At 51.7% G+C, this 23,630-nt stretch overlaps 2 protein-coding genes across 3 annotated transcripts; both read right to left on the reverse strand.

Annotated features, from left to right (window-relative positions):
* Positions 1-1,291: 1,291 nt before the first annotated feature.
* Positions 1,292-9,506, reverse strand: WBP2 (WW domain binding protein 2). 2 transcript variants are annotated; one of them, XM_072881309.1, is made up of 8 exons: positions 9,416-9,506; positions 7,493-7,601; positions 6,804-6,939; positions 5,160-5,252; positions 4,740-4,856; positions 4,391-4,513; positions 3,105-3,181; positions 1,292-2,901 (listed from the first exon to the last, which is right to left on the reverse strand). In XM_072881309.1, the coding sequence occupies exons 2-8, from the start codon at positions 7,592-7,594 to the stop codon at positions 2,848-2,850; spliced, it is 702 nt and encodes a 233-aa protein (XP_072737410.1). In that variant the 5' UTR covers positions 7,595-7,601; positions 9,416-9,506; the 3' UTR covers positions 1,292-2,847. The 2 variants fall into 2 exon arrangements, with proteins under 2 accessions (XP_072737410.1, XP_072737409.1); XM_072881308.1 differs by having other exon boundaries at positions 9,421-9,501.
* A 2,302-nt stretch (positions 9,507-11,808) lies between these two features.
* Positions 11,809-22,195, reverse strand: TRIM47 (tripartite motif containing 47). Its single transcript, XM_072880808.1, has 6 exons — positions 21,425-22,195; positions 19,384-19,479; positions 18,600-18,830; positions 17,823-18,018; positions 17,050-17,124; positions 11,809-15,811 (listed from the first exon to the last, which is right to left on the reverse strand). The coding sequence occupies exons 1-6, from the start codon at positions 22,133-22,135 to the stop codon at positions 15,186-15,188; spliced, it is 1,935 nt and encodes a 644-aa protein (XP_072736909.1). The 5' UTR covers positions 22,136-22,195; the 3' UTR covers positions 11,809-15,185.
* Between the last annotated feature and the right edge of the window lie 1,435 nt (positions 22,196-23,630).

A 23,630-nucleotide genomic window follows, 5' to 3' on the forward strand; every position in this document is an offset into this window, starting at 1 on the left:
ACTTAGTTGAGGAAAGATTTAAAAAAAACCTCATGGGTTTGTGCTGATTGTTGGCATGAGAGCTGCACAGCAAGTGATGCTGGGCAAGAGACCTGGAAACTGTGTGCAATCTGTTTTCCAGGATTATCTGTCTGGGAGTAGAGGGTAACTGGGAGGGAGCCGTTTTAAAACAGAACAGAGTACAGAGAGGTTTCTGCAGCATCTTACAGTTGGATTTATGTAATTCAGGAAAGCTTGATTTGAAGTAATTTGATTCACAACACAGGATTTATTAGGTTCCTACTGGGCTGTAACATTTTCTCTCTTAATGCTTCCCTTCTCCACCCAGCTCTTGCCACAGAAAACAAACCCAAGTGGCTCAGCCAGCCTTAAAATGCAGTAAAACAACCATGTGGGAGGACGTGAGAGTCAAAGGTGATGTAGGAGAGAACCTGGAAGACGTCCACCCCAGTTGATCAGGGAGTTCAAGAGAATTAAGGCAGCTAGTGGCAGCTGAGAAGAGGAATGAAGCCGAGCAAGGTTTGGATATTACCTGTAGAGCAGCTTCTGAATAACTTGTTTGACATGTCAGTGCAAACCAGAGGGACTCACCTGATCTCGGTGACCACAGGACCAGATCCCACGCGGAACACCTCCTCTTCTACCCCGCCAAACTATACCGACACCAAATTCTGCTCACACGTAAGCAGTAACAGCTCTCGCACTGCTGCTGGAGCACGCCCGGGAGGAGCTCTTCATGCTGCCGGAGTAACAACTCCCCATTTTTTCAGGGAGAAGAGCTACCAAGTGGACCACACCACCTGACAGAGTTCAGACCTAACTGAGCAGAACTACCCAGGCATCTCAGCACACTTAATTTTTTCTTTTTTTTTTTTTTTTTTAAAAAGATAAAATTACAGATTGCTTCTAATTAGAGACAGATTTGAGAGGCGACAACTATGCTGCGCCCCTCGACTACTTCTAGCAATAGGCTGCAACTTTGCACGGATAAGTGGTCTGGAAAAACCATCTGGGTAACACATCTGGGTAAAGCGTTAAGCAGCCGCCTCACCAGTTTACAACAGGAATTGCAAAATGGGCATTTGTTAAAAGATTTTGACATCTCATTTTCATTTCACAAAGTCAGTCAAGAGAAATCAAGCGACTAATGTCACCAATGAATAGCCAAGAACAAAATCCAAGTGATTTTGCTGCTGTTTAATTCTCCCTCTCTCCATCCAAAGCTACTAAGTCACCATCGAGTTTGCCCACTCATACACAAATGTACAAACACCGTAAGTTTTGAGCTGATTTCTTTTTACTTCACAGTCTTGGCAAAACAAATCTGCATTCAAAAGTCATTTCACATTAATATATTAATCAAACATTTTCAAAATAAATATTTGTTTTTAAAATAACCATTTCTTTACATCACTGCAGTAGCAATTCTAGAAAAGTCAGTGCACAGACAGTAGCAATTTGATTAATCAGCTAGACTCAAACAACAAGAAAACAAGAGGTGGACCTTTTTTCTCTCCAAGCAGGCTGCATGCAGCAAGTCTCAGCAGCTTCCAAGCACACGATCTTTCCTCACACTTGCTGGGAAGGATTTTCTCACAGACTCTGTCAGAAGTCAGTGAAGTCTGATTTGTGCAAAGCTTTGTACAATGCAAAGTTTTACAACCGAGTTAGTGATCAGTCCTGCAGAGGTTCTGCATGCTAGAGTCGTTGCTGAGATCAATGAATCAATGCTATGGAAGGAAAACGCTTGAACTCTAAGCCCAAGGAGCCCACGTTCAAGTTACTGGGAAGTAAATTCACAGCTGATCCAGGAACACTAACAGCATTAAACATTCAAATGAGCAGCTCAGTTGTACCTAGAAGCTTATTCCAACATTTTGCATATTCTCTCAAGTGCTTCCAGGGCAGAAGTAAAGCAACTATTTTCTCCCCATTAGCTATTAATTCACCAGTTAAATCACAGCAGTAAGATGCTTCACTGGCCAAAATGTGTAACTTGTGTTACAGCAGAGAAAAAAAAAAAGTGCATTATAGACTATGAAGAAAGTATTCAGGACTTAGTGATCTCAAGCCCACATATCTAACTGGAAAAAAGAGACAACAGAAAGTTAGTGTTCCCATATGATCTATAACTAGTTAGATGCTACTGACCAACCCTGTAAAGGGTAATATGTTTTCTTAAGAAGGGAAGCTTGTCAGCATCTCCATACACAGTGCACAGCAGGGAAATTTGGAGGGCTAACAGATTATTTGCTAGGAATGATTTAGCTGAAAAAAACCAAGATAGTTTAACAGATATCTGAAAAACGTAAGAGAGATCTATTTCCTCTGAGATCCCAAAGGTTCCCTTTGAAGCCCTTTCTCAGTAGCAGAGGGAAGAGTTGGATGTGATACTCCGGACTGAGAGGAATACCCACAGACATCCCTGTGTCCAGAGATGCTCTCGGCTGCACGCTAAGGTAAATTCACAATCCACCCAAGAGCCTTGCATCCATGTTATGAGCATGTTAATTATCAGTTTGGAGCAGTTCCTTACTCTAAAGAGGTGGAATTTAAGTATCAAAAGAAACAGACGTAAGGGAAACGATCACAGATGAAGAGAACCTCCAGTTCTAGCGATGCCGCACATGGGGAGAAGGGAATACTGCGGTAGGACAGCAAACCCCCAGAGGTAACCCAGGCTGCTGAAATCTCTCCCCTTGCCCTGCACATATCTACCACTAGAGTCCATGAAAGCTATGTGCCCTGGGGGAAGGCTCTACTCCTCAGTGCTATGGACCATGCACCAAGATTCTGCCAAAGTGGGAAGTAAGAAAGCAATGAGTTGTGGAGAAGTTCTCTGTTAGCTTATTGGTTTTTCTTGTCCTCTGGTGGGAAGTATGGAGGAGGGGGTGGCTGGTCCTGAAATCAAGACAATAAAAGAATATCAATTCATGGCTAAGTTAAAAAAAAACAAAAACAAAAACCCAAAACACCAAAAACCAACCAACAACAACAAAAAAACAAAATTGATTCAGACAAACTTTGCTGTGTCGCTGAGAAAAAGAACTGCTAAATACACACTTGGGCTCACATTGCAATACCAGAATGATACAGGACCTTACCGTGGGCATATAGACGTTATGTGGGTTGACTGGGCTGTAGTAAGCACTGGCAGCGGCTTCCGCAGCCTTCGCTTCAGCTATCACAGAAGGAGAAGTTACAGATTTGGTGACATGCAGAGAACTTTTACAATCAAACAAAACCTCCACACATTCCTGGCCATCAAGTGTTACAACAGAGCACTATTTGACCAAGGCTTGAGGTGCAAAATAGCTACAACAAACATGAGATTGAGCATTATCTCTTCCAAGTACTAAGGATTCAGTTGCAGCAGGATTGTAAAGTCAGAAGTTAAACAGTCCCAAGACTTAGTTTGGAAATGTCACCTGGGACTTGCCTGTTAGCCAACAAATAAGTGCTAACGGCTGTTTTGCCTAAATACAGACAATACCCCTTAAAAAGGCCATCAACAAAACATCCTTTTTGGGAGTGAAGATACAAGACAAAAAAAAATCAGCACAAGTTTATAGCAGCTCAGGGGATTCACAGTTAAAGGATGGTAATTTATGAAGATAATCCAGATCCTCTACTTCTGCAGAATACAAAAATCTTGTACAACCATGTGGATCACTGCCACCTTCCACATAATAGTTCAAAGACGATTGGTTGTTTATTCAAACAAAAGACAGAAGTTAAGGATATTTGTCTGAATAATAATTTATCTGTGAGAGATCTATGGTTGTATCCAACCACAAAAGCTCATTTTTTGCTTTTTTTGTTTGTTTGTTTTTTGGGTCTGTGGGTCGTCCCCCCCCCCCCGCAGACCTTTTAAGACCATGTTCAAAATAATTTTGATAAATCCCAAATGAGTGAAAACAAGACTGACTTTTCCCCAGCTCCTTTCCATTATCTATTCCTCTGTTCCATATTGTTTAAGCAAAAGTAACCAGATTAGCATGAAATGGGGGAAAGAGGAGCAAATACCAGCAAAGCCACATTGCTAACTGAAATGAACTGGAAACATATTTCACCATAAATTTCTTATTCATCTAACAGAGCAAGATTACCACAATAGGAGAATCACAAACTATTTTTTCTGCCACAACAAGAATAAATCCAGTTGCAAAATACCTGCTAATGGTATCCACCCTGGAGAGAACCAGGCTGGCCTCCAGACTGAGATGGATATACAAGGCTGGAGATTAGGGGAGCTCCCTAATCCCTCTCCTAAACAATTGTAACTGCTCAATTGACTCTAAGTTCCCCAAGACATAACAGACAAGAAACAATGTCTGCTTCACGGGTAACAAAACAGCTGTGAGCTAATTCACCTCAACACACTTTTTACCTGCGGGAGTGGCGGGCAGGTCTGGGCCACTGACAGGGGGTTCCATGGGCCCTGGGTACGGCGGGGGTGGAAGCTGCATGTAACCCATGCCTCCATCCACCACGGGGGGGCCAGGATAAAACTCTGTCAGGAAAGGAAAGAACACAGCAAAAGACTTAACTCTGTTGGGCGGGTCACAGCATACAGCCAAAACAAGCCAAAGGCAAATATAATTAAGCTCAGAAACAAAAGTTGCACAAGGCATCAGATCCAGTCTAAAAGACTATGTAAAATTTGTGTTTCTTCCCCTTTTTACCTATTTTAACTCTTGCTAACTAGAATAATCCCCATCCTCAATTCCCAGACTTACCAGGAGGAGGTGGTGGGTACGGATAGCCCCCATTAGCTGCAGCTGGTGCAAAAGCATAGGATCCATTTGGCATATAGGAATAGCCATATGCTCCATTGGGTATTTCACCTCTGGAGACTGGAAAAGTAAAGATAAAGGTGACGTCATCAAAACATCAAGCCTGCATCAAATGCAGACGAAGACCTCCAAAAACTTAAAGAAAACTTAGCTGAAAAACAAACAAGCTCCATCCCAATAAATCTGCTGTTCATTGGATGTGAAAAAAGTATTTTTTAAAGCAAGGAAGTTCCAGATACAGCCTGAAACTCGCATGGATTTGAATCTAACCTGTTGCAACCTAAAACTGCCCTTGCTGCGAGATGAAGGCAAAGCCTCCTGAAACCACAAAACTGTCTGGCAGATGCTGCCAGATCCCCGTACCTTGCGATGCCACCTGCAGCATGCGCTGCCCGAACTCGATAGCACCCCCAGCTGAAAAGGTCATCTTGAAGGTGGCAGATCCTTCCCAGCCGCCTGCAGGGAGGAAAAGCAGAATTCAGAAGCAAGGAGAAGCCGTTTCGATGCTATTTAGCTTCCATGCTTTATCTACAGGTGCCCTGTATATAATTCTTTAAAGAGCTTATCCCAAAAATCCAAATCTATTATCACAAAAAGTCACATTGGGGTATTTTCAGGTCAAGAGACACCTGAAGAAGAAACATCAATGAGGGAGACCTTCAAAAGCTTACTGAAGTTGTGCTTGTTACCACACCAGCTGCCAACAGACCAAGCTATCAGAAGCACTGGATTTGCTCTAGCTTTGTATAAGATTAGTGCAGAAGACAGGGATTTTGTTAATCCTGTTTGCTAAAAAGCCTTTGCAACTACACCTAACTGTCAGCTATAAATTAGTTTGGGAGTTTGAGTGCCCAAGGAAGCAAAGAGCTTAATGAAAAACATGGTCCACATAAATCCATTAGAGTCCATGGAAGATATTTTAAGTCAGAATAATAATAACAAAAAAAAAAAAATTAGTGACATCTCATATTACAGACTAAAAAAGAAAAACATGCACAGCCCAGAGTCCGAACAATACATCAAAGCAGAAGCTGTGTCAGTGCTGAAACAGGGACATGTAGATTAAAGAGCCTTTTGAGCTAAACCAGCCTCTCATGGCTGTTAAAGCAACATCCTCATTAAAGGAGACAGCCTCTGGGGAAAACTCACAAAGATTTAGCTAAAGCCATTTGCCTTTCACACAGTTTACAGAGTTTGTAGTTACTGCTCGAGCTTCCTCTCACACTGGATAGTCTCACTTTGCTCCCGCACAGAAGCTACAATGCTGATTTCAGGATTATAGACTGACGTCTCCTAAGCACTGCACTGTGATTTCAGTGCCACAACAGACTAAATCAAGCTGGGGATGAAAGAGTTTACTGAACTATGTGCCTTTGGTAAAAAGGGAAGCATAAAACAGTGATTAAAAAAAAATTATTCTTGAAAATGTCTACCACAACCTTCTCATTGAACATAATATGAAAGCGCTCCTTGAAGATTCCATAATTTCAAGACACTCCATTCTTTTCTGAGTGTCATTTTTACTGCTAAGATGCACTATAGCAGTGGCATGCCTTTCCTTGAATTGCACAAGAAATTGATGATGGAGAACAGCGCTCTGGAGATCTGCACCTGAAAACCCAAACAGATCCAGAAAGGATCACGAGATTTTGGCATAGGAGGACCTGGACGCAGAATTAACAGGTAACCTCAACTGAGCAAAATGACATCCTCACTCTTGCTGACTCTGCTCTGATGTTTACTCAGTGAGATCACCCAGCTGATTGAACTTAGTATTTTGCACAGAGGGCAGGAATGAGATCAGTTGCAGAACAGATCTGTTCATTGTAACTGTACAGGGAGTAGATAAGAGGAATATTTTTAGCTCTAGTTTCAAAGAAACACATTTTAGCAGTACTGTAAAAACCCATTTGGTCAGTATCCAGTTTCAGTTACACTGGATACTTACTTTGCTATGAATTGTGTAGTTGAACTAAGATACGGAACATACATCTGTACTATACATACCTCCTGCCTCTGCTTTCACTGTACCCTTGATATAATTTGCTCCAAAGACAGGCTGCTTAATCTCGCAATCTTTCAACAAATAAAAAGGCATCATGAAAGACTGCATAGCATCCTTTCCCTTCGATACAAAGATAACCTGAAAAGAAAATAACATTACAAAGGGTATTGAAAACAAACAGGAAACACAGCCCCGATTTATTATCTGAAGAGACTTTTTGATGGACTGAAACTCTCTCCCACATCTGAAGCTCCTCGCCACTTCTGCAAGCCAAAAGCTACATAGAACAGCCACAAGGGTAAACTGAAGCCTCAAGGCAATAAAGCCTTCCAGGAAGACTACCCTTGCTCAGATAATACTCCTCCCAGCTTCCAGAGAACTCGCTGCTCTACACAGCTATGATTTAGTAGCTGTGCTGTTGCATTCAGCCTTTCCAGACCATTGCTAATTTCCAATCTTGAAGATGCCTGACAGACTAAACAGCTGCCTGTATAAGAACTAATCAGATTTACTATCTTTTGACAAATAGATAGGATATGCAATGAATTCATAATGCTCCCCAGAGGGAGAGGATGAGCCATACTTCAAGGGGTAGTAGATTATCCTGACTTTCATGCATTGAGGACATTTAAATACAGAATCGCGAAGAGCCCTTATCTCCTTACACAAGATAAAGCCTTTTACCACTTACTCGGTAGGGAGTCAAGAAAACACTCCCTTTCTTGGTCCCTTTGAAGGCATCTGGCATAGGTTCAATATCACTGAAGGTAATTTCTATGTGATCATAGGTCATCAAAACGCTGCAAAAAAGATGAGAGAAGAGACACAGTGTTACAGCTCAAGGCAGAAGTGCAATATGCACATAAGTTTACTGACCTACCAAAACTGCCTTTAACCTCAGCCCAGTGCTCAGCAGACAAAATCAGTCTGGCTTGCACTTTTTTTTTCTTGGCAGTAGCAACTTCAGTAGTACTGGCTGCTTGTTCCCAGCCTCGTGTTCCCTCCTCAGTGTGCTGGCACAGCTACCACTGTCTGCATAGCCAGGCAGTGAATCTAGTCAATTAAACTGATCAAGATCTCAAGACATAGATATATATATATTTTTAAGTTCTGTTGCATTTCTGCTGGATCAGTTCCCTAATTTGGTTCACCACAAGTAACACAACAGAGGAAGGACTGCTGAAGCAAGAACTGCTCAGGTTGGCTTATGCAACACGGCTGTTGAAGGTCTAACCACAGCTTAAGCATCTCTGTCACAAAAATGTGATCAAGAGGAACTCCCCTTTCTTGCCACGAGACTTCATCAACCCATGTTGTCTGCACTGACTCCTTAATTCTCAATTAGAAACTGACCTGATTAAAACCAGTGCAATACCCTTGCATGGATGCAGCAGGTAACTTGTATTAACATAACAGCACCCATATTAGGGACTCTAATCCCTAAAGCTGGAGAAGCGTCCACCACCTTTATCTTTGGCAGCTTACGTGTTACCATCCTCAGTCATTTGCCTTTCCCTTCTGCCAGCAAGTACCTGTCCCTCCAGCAAAAGCTCCAGAAGGGCACAGGGGCCAGCAGCTCTGCTCACGCTACAGTGTACAGCTGAACCAACCACCACAAGCATGAGAGGTAACCCCTGATCCAAGGCAGGCTGACAACTGGGAACAGTAACATGTTAAGCTGCCGCACTTGTTTGTCTCAGTGAATGCAAATTTAAGCCCCAGAGTTGATCTTATTAAATTCTTCTAAGAAGGGTCACATCCCAAATGGAAGTCAGGCACAGAATTCCTACACCAATGTTTAACCAGCCCTATGGAAAGAAGCCCTGAAGAATGAACTACTCCTTTGTCCCAGAAGCAGGTGACTGTCACATCAGAACCAAAGAACGCTGGCAGACACAGAGTGGGAGGACAGCCCATTGCCATGCAGACAGAGGCAGCTCTGTGGAGGCTTTCTGTTTCCATGGTTATATTCCAGCACCTTTTTCCAACACTGTTGCTGCTTCCCGAACACACGGAGGGGGTGTGTGCGCAAGAAACCCAGCAAACCAAACCGGGCAGGCAGCCTAGCACTTCCCAAGCGGGCACCTCCTGAACAAAGGCACACTGCAGGTGCAGCATCCCAGCTCTCCAGCAGCACCGGGTGGTGAGAGAAGGATGAGGCTTGGGTCCAGGCCAGAATCACCTGGCTGGGGGCTGAGCTCTGCCAGCCCTCACCGGGCACTCGCGGGAGAGGCTGGGGACAGCAGTAAGAGCCAGCAGCAGCCAGGGGGGCAGGCAGGCTGCAGAGGGGAGCCGTGTGGCTGGGGGAGGCCCGCGGCTGAGGCCCAGCAGAGCTCCCCCCGGAGAAACCCAGGGGCAGGGGTATACGTACAACCCCTATCCCCGTAGGGAGAAGAGGGGAGGACGAGCCCAGCCACGCCGGCACCGAGAGGGTTAATCCATCCCCCCTTATCCCCCCGAGCCCCTCGGCACCACATGACCCGCGGCGCCCCGCCCCACCCCCCCCTCCCCACACAACCGCTCCTTCTGAGGAGGAAGGAGGGCAGGGGGGGAGATGCAGCTGCTCGCTATCCCCCAGCGACTGCGGCCGGAGGAGGGGAGAAGGGGATGGCACCTCACTTCTCGCTGTTGTTAACGATGACGCCGCCGCCCTCCGAATGGTTCCTGTTCAGCGCCATGGCCGCCACCGCCACCGCCACCTCCTCCTCCTCCTCCTCCTCCTCCTCCTCACAGCGTCGAGCCCACTCTGCGCCTGCGCGGGAGAGAGGCGCGTGACGTAATGCCGGGAGCGACGCATGACGGGCCGAGCCGCGTGATGCATGCTGGGAGTTGTAGTCTCCGGGCAGCCCGCCGGCCGCCATGCCGGCGGGCTGCCCGGTGTGAGGGGTGCTTCCAACCCCATTCTGCTCCAAACCGGTCCCCAACCCTCACTCACCGCCTCCATCTCCTCCCCAAAGCCCAGGGGCAGCAGGCCCGCTCACTGGTGGGAGCTGCCATCCCCAGCCTGACCATTCCCGAGGAGACCCCTGTTCCCGCCATGATTTGTAATCAATATTCATTTACTGAGCTCAAGCCAGCTTAGGTTTTATTAAGCTTCCTCAGTTTTCTAATACATAAGAGTAGGGGTAATCCAAAGAGCCAGTCTCCTTTTGGGAGAGCTCTCTAGCGTGTTTATAAACCCATTAATCATCTGATTACATGTCCTGCTGACCATATATAATAAAATTATTTAAGTTATTTAGAGCCCGCCTGAACTTGGCAGCAGTTTTTCTGGCTTTTCTGCTTGCAAGGGCGCTCCGGCATAGCGGCACTTCGCGGGTAGGAGTTCATAGAGCACCCTGGCAGCGTTCACATCGATGTTTTGTTTTAAAATGCTGTATTTTGCTGCAGTTTGCACCTCATTTTTTATCCTGAAGACATTTCCTGGCCAGCTCACTAGCAGATAAAACATTTTCCCTAGGAGGCTGTCCAGTTTTGCATGCAAGAAGGTGCTGTTTGCACATTCCATGCAACCACAAGTGATTTTAATGCTGTTTGGCAGGATCTCCCACGGAAAAGCCCAGAATTAAGTGAAATGGAGACAAAATTGGACTTTCAGTAGGTGGTATGGGCAGAATTCAGATCTTTGGTAGAGCAGAATAAAAATCATCCCATATATGTGATGGTGCTGCACATAAAATGGGGCTTAGCCCCTTAAACAGCGAAGATGCTTGCTCCTTTTCCAACCATTTTTTATTTCACGTTTGATGCATGTTTCGTGTTTCACACACTTGCGAATGGATTTTTGAGCCCGATATTGGCTGCTCTCCATGCCGGAATCAATCACATCCTAAAATTACCCCTTTATATTGGAGAGTGTTAAACTGGAAGGACTAACCAGTCACACTATAAACGAGTCAGGACCCTGCCGGGAGGGAGGGAAGGAGGGAATCTGGGAACAGGAAAATATCTGTGGCATTTGCAGAGCTACCGTAAGGGTATAATCTCCTGCCTCCAGGTGTGCAAGCAGGAGGAACTCTTTAAAAATTAACGATTGCATACTTTCATCAAAAATAGAAGCCCTGCAAAACTAATAAACTGTTTTGAAGGACTCCTCATATCAATAACTGACAACTGTATATCAATAATATACAAATACATATTAAGAGCATATGTTACCCTAAATTATATCTTTTTTTTTTACCCTAAATTATATCTTTTTATATGGCTTTGAGCTTTGTCCTGCAGGGTTTGCAGCCCAGCCCTGTCTGAGTGTCTGAGAACCAGATGGCGTGGGAGGGGGGAAAGCAGAAAAACTACATAATGGAAACCAGATTTAAATAAATGCAGTGACATAATCTGTACAGTTCTTGGCAAGAAAAGAGCAAGTTTGTGCTTTTCATATCCGCTTTTTCAATAAGCTGTAAGTTTCCCTTTTAAGAAATGGTTATAACAAACAGTCCTGATTCCTCTCCTATTAAAGTCAGTAGCAGACATCCACTCGGCTTCCACCAAAGCACCCAGCTGAAGCATTGCCACCTCGCACGAGCTAAGACTCGCCCAATGATGTTTTTCTCCTAGCTCCAGATGATATTTGGTGTTAAGAAACTCGGCCTTCATTTTAAAAAGGTGCCGATGTGAGTGCCAGCATGCGTGGGAAGCTCTAGACCTCCTCATCACATAGGAAACCTTGAAAATTTATACTCTAAAAGCAAAAACACTAAGGAAAAAGTGCCTAATCTGTTCATCTTTGTTATTTCTAAGCTGAGGCCTGAGGTAGAAGAGAGAACTGAGACAATTCATTGTTTTGAATTGCCGAGGACTGACAATATTGTTATTGGATTCTAGGATTTTTCCGCTCCTTTTGCAGTCGAGCAATAAAAATGTGTATTTGGCACAATTCCCTTGGACACACTTGGAAAATAAAACCTGTATTATTTTACGCCAGATGTACAGGACACAGAAAAATAAACACGAGATAATGGGACAACTATAGCGGTTTGGTATTTAAAGGAAAGACAACCCAGAGCGATGTCTGTATAATATTTAATGGCAAATCATAGCCTCTAACATGATTATATTATTCTGTTACAGTTTTTTCACACACTGTAAAATACTCTACAGTAACTATATTTTAAAAATCCTAATTAAAAAGAGGAACACTCTGTGACAGCAGAAATAACTCAAGGGAACACGGAAAGGCTGTTAAAGTTGCCAAATGCTATCTATCCATCCAAACTCACCACACGCCGCATTTAGCCCTTCATTTGCAGCAAAAAAATCAGTGATCCAGAGCCGGCATAGTGCACATTTCCTAATCATTCCAGTTTACACCCCAAATTATTGGCAACACAGAGAAAACTGGTCCAACGCCCCGGGGGACTGCTCCCCTCTTAAATGGGTCAGAATTTGCTTTATGCCCTAAACCATAAGGATTTATAGCGCTTCCAACCAGGATAAAAGCAAGCAGCAGGAAGGAGAGGGTTAAGTAGCCTTTCCCAACTGCATCACATCTACAGCAGCCCTCAAAACCCTCCGTAAAGCTGCGTATCAGCATCCCAGCTCTTGGGGAAGAGGTGGATTAAGCAAAAGCAGTGGCACAACCAGAAGCAAAGCCCGAACACCAGGCATGTCCTCCTGAGTGGCTCCCATGTGGTTACAGGACGGAAAGGCAAAGACGCAGGATCCCACCGAACCATCCCAAACCCTGAAGGAGTTCAGAGACTTGTGTCTGTGCATTGGGCAACACGGAGAAGGGAGGGATGCGTGGCTCGAGCACGGGTTTCCCCATGGAGCAATCAATCCGCCTACAGCTAACCGAAATGGGGCAAAGGCCCAGATCTGCTCTATTTACTCTGGCAAAACTCCTCGCTGTGAACAGTGGGAGTTTTGCCTGAATAAATGAGATTTAGGGCCGAGACAGAGCCGAGATGGGAGCCCACATGTGAGATCTCTTCCTGCAGGCATGCAGCAGAGATCAAGGTTACCTTCCTCTTCCTCTCGGGACGTGACCACGCACAGGCTGTTGCACATCTCTACCTTTCTTATCTGGTAAGGCATTTCTGATACCAAGTCCTCTCCAGTGTTAGCAAAACAGCAGCGACGCCTGCGCTATGTCACCACTGACATCTCGTGCAAAGGCCGAGTTTTGCAGGAAAGTGACTGGCACGAGCCAAACAAAGCGGTTTTGAGGTAGGAGCTCAGGACACGGGGAGTGAATTCCCATCCTGACAGAAGTCTGGGCAGCATTCCCGCTGGCCGGAAAAGGCCAAGATTTCATCCAAAGATTTCATTCTGGAAGCCCTACCTCCCCTTTTCCCACCGCCTGCACCATTTCAGGAGTCGCTGCATGCGGAGGAGGAGGAGGAGAAGGGATTTGCAGACACATCCCAGCAGTCCACCTCCCAGACCCACTCACCAGCCCGGCCCTGGGGAGGGGGCGGCTGCATTCGGACCCTTCAGGCCCTCCAGTGAGGGCCCGAAGCGGCGCAGGACCGGCACCTCTTCCCGCTCCAGCAGGAAATGGCAGTGCTGGCAAACAACCTACAGTAAAGCAGCTCTTTAAGCCTCAGTGTTTATGTAAACGTGGCTTTAACTTTAAACCTCTCGGCTTTGTGGCTGCCCTTTTTACTCGCATTCACTTTTTTCCCTTGGCTCCCCTTGAATATACCACTATGATTTCCAGCTTATCCTTTGGGGAATATATGTATATATTTCATATATTTGGCTAAATGGGCCATTTTCCATCCCTGTTGACTGTTGATGCGTCATCACTGACTCACTCACGCCAGCAAAGAACCTGACCCAATATATTTTCTCTCTAGGTATATATTACACAGCACTACGATTCTGTAAAGCAAGCTTCAGGAGGTAGATAGCAAACTAATCCCAGAAAAAATAAACGTGTGGAAAGGCACGCTGCGCTGAGACAGGGGCTGCACTGTGCTGCCCTTACAGGCGGTGTTTCTGTACCGCAAATACAACGTCTGCAGGGCAGAGCTGGAAAACTCCCTTAGGACATGTGAACTGGCATTTTTGGCTGTCAGCCTCAAGTTTCCACCTTTCCTGGAGGGGACGCCTACTTGAGAGTAGTTTTTGTTAATTGTTACTTATTGCCAGAGTCTAAAGGGTCATTTAATAACTGACTGATGCTGCATCTTCTATCAGTGTGCTCACAGCTGTGCCTAAAACACATCACTTGCTCCTGGGACATATTCACAGCTCCTCTTTGTCACTTAAAAAACTCTCTAAGCTAAGGGTTACATTTACAGCTCAAGTGTGCTCAGGGTACTTTAAGAGTTGGGAGTCTAACTATTAAAATCCCTTAAAATATTAGGGTCATCAAAAATGCGGGGGGAATTTGTCTGTAAAGCTTCTGTAAGCAGTTCCTGAGGAACATGTTTACTAAAAGCACATCTTCAAAACTGTTTTGTGCTGCTTGCTTCACCATCTCAAGGCAGGAACGGTGCTGCTGCTTCTCAGCAGGAGGCTTCTCCCCTTTTCCAGCTGGGATTTTTGGCTTTGGTGGGGAACAGCCCTGCGGCCACAGGGCTCCAACACATGTGGGACCATGGCTTTTCCCAAATGGGCCTGGCCACAGACCAGCATTGAAAATACCCACCGGCTGCAGTGTGAGGGAGGGCAAAAATCCTCGTTTCACATTTGCAGCACTAATGGATGGTCAGCCCCACAAAGAGAGGTACTGTGTCACTGCAGCATCGCCCCTGCATTCAGACGGGCTCCTCTGCATCCCATCCGCCCCAGAGCACCCTGCTCACCCCCGCCAAAGCATGACGGTGATGCAGGCACCGGGGAAGGGACCGCATCTGCTTTGGGAGTTCACCCAGTCCGTGCTGGGCTTGCTACTGCAAAGGCACTTCATAAGGAGCATATAGAAGGTGTTGATGAGCCAGCGCTTAAAAAAAGCAGCAGCAGCGACACAGAGACTGAGGTAAGGCACAAAGCAAAGCATCTATGCAAGTCACCAGGGCAGTGCAAGCAGATATTAAGGAGAGGGACCGGGCAGCCTGGCAGCTGGCCAAGATACAGCTTCAAATCTAAATGGCACTTCTCCTGAGCAATGCGCTTTACCAAGAAAGGCTGTATCGTGGTCCCTGATGTCCAGAAAGGGAAACTGAGGGGCAGGGAGCAGCACAGACACTCGCCCAAGTTCGCTCAGCAGCCCAGCGGCAGAGCTGGCACTCGAATCCAGCTCCCTCCCTGGCTCCCAGCCCGTGGCTCTGCCCGCCAGACAGCTTCATCCACCCTGGGTCACAAACAGCACAGAGCGAGGAGAGAGGACTGCCACAGAGAAATACAACACTACCAAAGAGAAGCCACGACGGCGGCAGTACAATACAGGAAAGACTTTTCTGGGTCTTCCCCTGCTCCCTCTCTCCCGGCAGTTACCTACGCTTTAGCACCGAAACACAATCTTTCTTCAGTGGCCCAATCTGCAGGTGGGCATCGACACTCTCCAGGAAGAAGGCTGGTTTCAACTTGCACAAGAAAAGAGAGGCAAATTGGTGGTTGATCTTGTTCTGGAACGGGTCAAACTGACCCTTGGCAAAATGGGAGACCTTGAGCTGCTGCAGGCAGGTCATCTTGGAGTCTTTGACTCCATAGAAGGTCAGGGCCTTCTCTGAATACTCCAGGAAGACCCCAATCGTGTGGAAAAATGGCTGCTGGATGACGGACTCAAAGCCACCAAACCAGGCCACGTAGTTCTGTCCGTTCCACTGCAGGCAGCAGGACTTCTCATTCCGCCCCAGGCGGCCGCGGTTGTAGGACTCCCGGGGGTCGAAGTCCTCAGCGATGACGCCGATGCTGACCCAGCCGTCGATGAGCTCCACCTCCCAGTAGTAGTTGCCCCGGTTCATGAGGTTCACACCTAGCACCTGCTCGCAGTTGATGAACCGGGTTGGGCTCTCCGGGTAGGGGATGGGGCACAGCACCCGCTTGGCCCCTTTGGTGCCAAACAGCTGGATGAACTTGTCGGCCGTGTCACTGTCCAGGTCAATGATGAAGGCAACTGTGTGGGGCAAGAAGGAGACATGAGGATGAGGAGGGAAACAGGGGTAATCCCCCCAGCCCTCCCCACTCTGATCCCCTGCTCCAGCCTTCAGCAATTAGCACAATCCTTTCTGACTTCCACCATCACTCTGCCCCCTTGTTTTTAAATTCCACGGCCAATTTCAGCTGATGAGGATAAGAGGCTGAAAGAGTTGATACTCCCATAAGCAGGATGAATACAGGTAACCGGGCAGAGGAGAGAGCAGAGGGGCTGCTCGATGAGCTCAACCATGATATCAGACATTGGAGAATGTAGGTAGAGTGGTAGTAGGAACGCCCCATATAAAAGCGTGTTTCAGGCAACCACAGACAAACACAGCAGGGAGGGACCCCAAGATGACAGGAGAATAGCCAGGCACATCACGGCTACAAACCAACTGCTCCTTGCGGTCAGCTCTCGCTGCCCTATGGCTCCCGTAGGAGCAGAGGCCGACCCCACCGTGCAGAGCCATGCGAGAACCACTGCTGGATCCCAAACAGAGGGGATCTCCAGTGGGAACAGCCCTGGACACGTGACTGCGTTGCAGGTGTGAACCCATGGCGTGTCCAAACCCTATAGCAGCGGCACAGCACCCCCCACTTGAGCCCAGGCTTTGCTGCCCGGCTCCCAGCGGGATGCACTGGTGCTGCCGAGGCAGATCTTGTCCCCTGTGGACATCTCAGTAGGTGACCCCATATCCCCTGTAAGGCTGTGGGGGGACGTGCAGAGTGTTGGAGCCCAAGCCCAGCCCTACACCCTCCAGCCTCAGCCCCTTCTGCCCCACTGTCTCTGCTCAGCCACTAAATTATCCCTCTGCTTGCTGCTGCTGAAGCTGACCCTCATCAGACCGCTGCTTGGCAGCAAACAAGGCAGATGCACAAACTCTGATCTAATTTAACAGAGGATCCAATTCGTCAAGGGCTGGAAGGCAGCAGAAATTACACGGTACGCCTGCGGCCCCCCTGGCAGCTGGTCCAGCAGAACCACAGACAAAGGAAAAAAAACATCACCTAAACAGATTATGACTGTTGTCAGGAAAGCAAGGAGGCTTCCTTGTTAGCTGAGCAATATTTCCTCTGGTGGCGGCAGCGCTCCTGTCAGCCGTCGGCTCGGAACCAGCATCGGCTGGGCATACGGGAAGGAGCCGGCCGGCCGGGAAAGAGGAAGGGGAAGATGGACCTTAGCAACAACTGTCAAAGCAAAAGTCCCTCGCTTACATTTCAGGAAGTAATCACGGTTCTCCAGGCAGGCGGGATTGTTTGACTTGTCTGGAAATCGGGACTCAGCCAACGCTGCAGAGACAGGGACAGAAGGGTTTGCCATCAGCAAAGAAACCGATGCCACAAACAAGGGTGTTACTGGAGCATCACCCCCCCGCCCGACACCCTGGTGGTACCCAGCTGCTGCAGCCCCTGAGCCCCAGCCAGCATCCCCAGCTCCCCCTGCACATCCCTGCTGGCTCGGACATGGGAAAGGACAGATGCCACCTTTGCCACCCAAGGGAGATGGGCAGGCGGGGCAAGGAACTGGCTGCAATTCCCATGGGCATCCGAGAAAATGAGAGCGAGCGAGCTCAGGCTAAATGAGAGAGCGCGGGAGAAAGCTGCTGCGGTGGCTTTCTAACGCTGGCAGGTTTGGGAGACCACAGCCTGCCCCATGAAGAGGATCGTCTATCCTGGGAGGAAAGAGTCCCCTTTCACGGGAGGCCACTTTGGCCACTTGCCCCCTCCCGCAGGGCCCTGCCTAACTCCCAGGCTGTTTGTTGCCTCTCCAGTCTCCGTGGAAAAATTCATAAAACCTCAAGGATGAGGCATAAGCCCAGACAGGGCTGGTGCAATGTTGCAACACAACTGTGCCGGGCAGCTTCCAGGGCTGGTGGGAGAGGGGCCAGTGCTCGCAGGAGCCATCAAGCCTGCAGGCATCTCCCACCTACGCGGGGAGGATGGAGGGTGACGGGGTGACCAGCCAGAGGGGCTGGGTGAATACAAACCTTCCTCCATCTCCTGGAAACTCAGCCCGTCAATTCCTTTCCCCTGCAAGTGGTCCCACTGTTTTTTGCAGGCAGCAGACAGCACATCCTTCACGGCACCCACGGCTTGGGTGCATTTGGTGAAGTTCAGCTCATTCTGGAAGCTCAGAGCCGGGGAAAGGTTTTCTTCCATGGCTACTTTTAAGGCCTGAAATTCCTGAGCCAAAAAGACGGAGTTTCAAACAAGCCGAAGTTGTCTCTTGTTCCGCAACCCCACCCTGCCCCAGAGGATTTGAGAACTGGCAGCTCACAGGACTTGGCCCAAGGACAGCCTTGCATAAGGGAGGAGAGTGCTTTCCCGGCCGCGCGTTCCTGGCGCCTTCTCTTCACTTCCTTTCAAACCTGGACCCAGACCATGCCCACCTCGCGTGGAGCAGCATCTCCTCCCAAAAAGGACTCCTCTTGCTGGGCTGCTGGGGAGGGGGGGATGCTGGATGGGGGCAGTGGGGCACCCCAACCTCTCGCTCTCTGCCCCCCACACCTAGGTACCCAGCCTGGGCAGCACATCAGCTTCTCCTGAGTCACAGCCAGGATGGAGGTGGGGGTAACGGAGGAGAAAGTCTTGGCCGCCCAGTCCCCCCGGGAGCGGGGAGGGGAGAGGACTGTGCCAACAGCAGTGAGACTCTGTGCAGCCCTCATGTCCCAGGGCTCCTGGCACCCAGCTCCACATGAAATGGGACAAAACCGCAAAAGAAAACATAATTGTCTCCTTCTCCTCGCCCCATCCCACCCAGGCACCTGGAGGAAGTAGATGGTGTCGGTGCTGGGGACGTTCTCCAGGTTATGCTTGCACTGGGCCAGCTTGGCTCGCCTCTCCTCCTTCCAGCGGAGATCGGCCTCAGCCTCCCCCAGCATGGAGCGCTCCCCGTCCTCGATGAAACCAGCCACCTCCTTCTGGAAGGTTGCCAGGACCTCAGAGGCTTCTGCAAAGAGCTTCTCGACTCTTTCCCGCTCCTTTGTGGCGGCACCCTGAGCTCAGGGAGAGAGGGGTCGGAGTCACCTCCCGCAGGCGAGGGTGCAGGAGAGCACCCTTGTCCCCTGCCCAGCACCCAGTTCTCAGCTCTGTGGGGTCCCCCTGACACCCCGTAACCCCCTTCACCCAAGAGCTCAGAGCACTTTACAACCCAGGTGTCAAGGGACCTGGCTGGGCATAGCCGCTTACTGCTCTTGTGTCCCCAGGTGGTGAAGTGACGTGTTTGCACAAGGGCCAAAGGGGACCAAAACCCCCGTGAGCCTGGGGAGAGAAAGTGCAAGAGCCAGCGGATGCCCTGGCACGGTCCGTGCCCCGTTCCTCCTTCCAGGTTGCAAATGAAAGCAACCAGAGATGCCATGAGGATTAGCAGAGATGAGGAGCAAGAATCCTCAGGGATCCTTGCCAGGGTCACCATTGTTTTACAGAGCACTTGCTCCCCTGTGAGCACAACCTCCACACCCCACGCGCCTCAAAAGCTCACAGCCCCTTTGCCTCTGCTCTCCGGCCCAGCAGAGCTGCGCTAACGGAGCAAAGCCATCGCAGAGTCACCTTAATGAGCTCCACCATCTTCTTGGCCTGTGCAATGGTGACTGCCAGCTCCTCCAGCTCGTTCTCTGCATCGCTGAGGAATTTGGCTTGTTGGGCCTGTGGACATGAAGGACAAATGCTGAGCTCTGCCCCCCAGTCCCAGCGGCAGGGAGGCAGTGGGAGCCTCTCCCTAAATTCAACCCACAGCCTCCTCTCTGACTGTGACCTTGCTATCAGGCTTCGGGTAAAGGGTGCAAGGAGAATCGCAAGTTGTTTTCCTCCTCTGCAACATCCAACCTGCAAACATCCCTTCTCACTTGGATGGAAAACTAAAGGAACAGCCGGGCTGCAAAGGGTCATGCCCAGCTCCACGCTCCCCACCCTGGTCCCAGTGGAAGCCAAACAAAATAGGAATTTGAAAGCAAAACCATCAGGCAGCGATTGCAGCAAGCACAGCTAAGCCACGTGCTCTTAGTGTGTATCCCAAGGCTGGGAAAAGTCTGCCTGGGATGGGTGCAGAAATCAAAAGGCAGACCCGGAGCACTCAGAAACGCAGCGCTGAGTCTCCTGGACATTTCTCATTAGGAGCGAAGCAAACCAGCTCAGGAGCACAGGGTGCTGCGTGGCTGCAAAGGAAGCACTGTTCGAACACAGCATTTCCTGACACGCTATTGTTAGCACCAGCCATTGCCCATCACGAGGACGGGTCCCTCAGGAGCCAGGAGTGCATTGTATACTCCCCAACTGGGGCAGCTTCCCCACCCTGATGCTCAGCCCCCAGCCCCCTGCAGCGCTCGTGCCCAGCGAGGGGGGACAGACGCTTTCCCCATCCATTCTTCCCACCCCGCAGCGTGAGGGCGGTGGCAGAGAGCACCCGCAGAGGCCGTGTAGGCGACATTCAGCAGTGCCTGCCGAGGCTCAACAGCTCCTCAGGGCTGGGATCACACGCGCTTTCTATTTTAAGGCACCTGATGACTAATAACGCCGGCAAAAGGGTTTTCCTACGGCCCCAAGAGCCTGCGAGGGAGTGGGAGCTGGCTCAGGGCTGCCGCTGTGCCCCTTGCCAGCGCGTCTGCAGCCCCTGGGCTCTCCCCCAGCCAAAGCAAACCCCCCCAAGGTCCCCAGATGCCCCACGCCGACGAGGGGATGCCACCAACACTGCGAGCCTCGCAGGCTCCCATCTGCCCGCAGCCCCGCAGAGGTCCCACGCACCCAAGGCAGCAGTGCCCAGGAAGGCAGCACCGTGTTGGGCTTGGAGCCCCGGCTCCCTGGGAGGCTCGTGGGTGCGAATCTGGGAGGTGACTCAGCCCCATCTGGGAATGGGAGTGACGGAAAAAACCCCGCTGCCAAAACACCAGGACACAAAGGGCTGGTGGAGCGGGAGCGGCGGCTGGGCAGGCCGCCAGCGCGCCGAGAAAAAAAATGCCTTGACGAAGCTGTGGGAACAAGACGGAGAAGACGGATGCCCCGTGACCGCGGGGGCGGCCACTGCAGGGTGTCCCATGTGCCCTTGCCCTCAGCCCTTCACCCACGGGGACTGCGAGTTTGGCCCCGCAGTGGGACCAAACCCCATGGGCTGGCTGGCAGCGGGTCTGCCCCCGATGCCTGTCCTGGGGCTGCCTGTCATGTCCCCACCCCACAGGGTGACCCGATGGCACAGCACCCTGTCCATACATCCGCACGCTGGGGTGAGGTCCCCCGTGGGGACAGGCCTGCAGCACCCACCCCGCACAGGGCGTCCCAGAAGTGCCGCACATGCACAACCCCCCCACAGGGATCAGGTCCCCTGCGGGAATGTGGGTGCCGCATGAACCCCTCCCAGGGGTGCTGCACCTCACCCCACCCGGGATGCCCCGCCGGCACTGCACCCCATATGGGCGCCCCCGTGCTAGGTCCTGCGTGGGGATACGGGTGCAGCACCCTCCCCACCCAGGATGCCCCGCCGGCACTGCGCCCCATAGGGACGCCCCCATACAGGGTCCCACCAGCACAGCGCCCGGCCCCCCGCCCGCCGGGGCAATCCCCGCGTGGGGCCCTCCGCGCACCCCCCCACCCCACGCACCTCCTTGTGCTCGCGCTCCCGCTCGAGGGGCACCACGTCGTGGGCGCGATGCTCGTGGGCGCGGCAGCGGGCGCAGACGCAGGTTTGCTCGGCGCGGCAGAAGCCGTCGAGGGGCTGGAGGTGGCGGGGGCAGAGACCCTCCTCCAGCCGCCGCAGCGGGGCTACCAGGCGGTGGGCGCGGAAGGCGGGGGCGCGGCGGTGGGGCTCCAGGTGGGCTCCGCAGAAGGAGGCCAGGCAGACCAGGCACGATCGCGCCGCCGCCACCCGCGACCCCGCCGGGCACACGTCGCACAGCACCGCCGCTCCCTCCTCCCCCGCCGCATCCTCCTCCTCGGCTCCCGGTGCCATCGGGGACGCGGCGGCCGGGGACGGGGGGGACGAACCGGCGGCGGCGGCCGCCAGCAGCGGCAGCACCTCGCAGAGGGCGCGGTTCTTGCGGAGCCGCAAGGCTGCGGGGACGGGCTCCTGGCAGAGCGGGCAGCGGGTAGCCCCGCCCGCCCCGCCGCTGCCGTCGGGGGGGCCCGGCCGCTGGCGGAGTGCCCCCAGGCAGCCCTGGCAGAAGTTGTGCCCGCACGGCACCGTCACCGGGTCCTTCAGGAGGTCGAGGCAGATGGGGCAGCCGAAGGGGCCGTCGGGCAGCCCCGGAGCCGCCAGCGCCAGCCGCAACGCCGCGGCGGAGGGAAGCGGGGCGCTCCCGGGCGCGGTCTCCATCCCTGAGCGCCCCGAGCAGCCGGCCCCAGCCCCGGCCCCGGCCCCGGCCCCGGCCCCGGCCCCAGCCCCGGCGGGGGGCGGGCGGCCGCCGCGCCCCGCCCGCCCGCTCCGCCTCCCCGCGCCCGGGGCCGCTGCTGCTGCTGCCGCGCCGGGGCTCCGCTCCCCGCAGTTGCCGGGGGTCCGCTGCCTCCCGGGGGGCCTGGCCCCCCACACCTCCCGGGACCTGGTCCCCAGTCGCCCACCCCCCTGGGGGGGGGGGTGTCTCACCCCCGGGATCCGCTCCCCCCGCCGGGCTTCTGGTCCCTCTTCTCCCCGGAATCTGCTGCCTCCTGGGAGATCCGCCCTCCCCCGGGGGGATGCCACCCTGCTGAGGACGTACCGCCTCCCACCCAGGGTCTACTACCCCCTAAAGGATCGGCTCCACTGGGATCTGGATCCTCCCTGGGGGTCTGCTGCCCCCAGGGGTAGCTGCTGCACACCCCCAAATCTCCTCCTGTCCGGGGAAGCTGTTGCCAGCCCAGTCCAATCCCCCTCCCAGCGGTCTGCTGCCCCCCATGAGCAGCCCCTGTCCCCCGGGATCTGCTGCCCCACAACCTGTTGCCGCCCCACTGCCCCCCACCCTGGGCCACATGGAGGGTCCTGAGCCCCCCCCCCAGTACACGGGTGCAGGTGCTTTCCTGCCCACCCTCGTGCCTGTGGACCCATGTCAGCGATTCCCATGGCCAAAAAGGGCCACAGTGCCCAGGTCCTGGCTCTGTCCCTGTCCCCGCTTCCTCCGTGGCCCAGCAGGAGCCAGCAGGCACCAGGCAGGGATGGGGCTGGAGAGACGCCAAAGTGCTTTGAGTCTGAGGATCTGCCTGGTAAACATGGGATCTCCAGACACCTCCTGTGGAGGGTACACAGGCAATTTTTCGGCTTGGATACATTCACAGGTCTATGCCAGCCCAAGGCCTCACCCAAGGACAGGTCTGGGAGGAACGGGGAGGTGTGGAGTGAAGGAGGAAGCACGGCAAGACAAAGCACATCTGTCCTTGAAGAAGGGGATTGATCCTTTTAAGGCTTTTTTCCCCAAAGGAAACAAGCTGATGTGATTCTTTCCCCGTGCATTTGCCTGCACATCCCTAGCACCTTTGAACCTGGTGCCCAGTTTCACCCCATTAGTCCTCACCAGCATCCCCACAGGGGCAGCGGGAGATGCCTGGCCTGCAGTCTCGGCCTTGGAAAGGCTTCAATCAAAGCTTCAGATTTTCTTCTGCACCAGATCAACCTTGGGGCAGAGCTGTAGGAAACCAAGTTTCCTTATTGCAGCACTACTGTAAAAAGAACACCTTCAGTTTCTGCTGCCAGCCCCACTATGAGGGTCTGGTCCCCACTGCTGGCCCTGCGAGGATGCGGAGGGACAGGATGGGGCCCTGCAGGGATGGGTGCAGGAGCAGGGGCACCCAGCTCACCTCTCCCAGCATCGCTTTGGTCCCACAGCTCCCATCAGCACCGG

This window comes from Ciconia boyciana, chromosome 16 (assembly GCF_034638445.1).
Source record: "Ciconia boyciana chromosome 16, ASM3463844v1, whole genome shotgun sequence".
In the NCBI taxonomy this organism is placed as follows: domain Eukaryota; kingdom Metazoa; phylum Chordata; class Aves; order Ciconiiformes; family Ciconiidae; genus Ciconia; species Ciconia boyciana.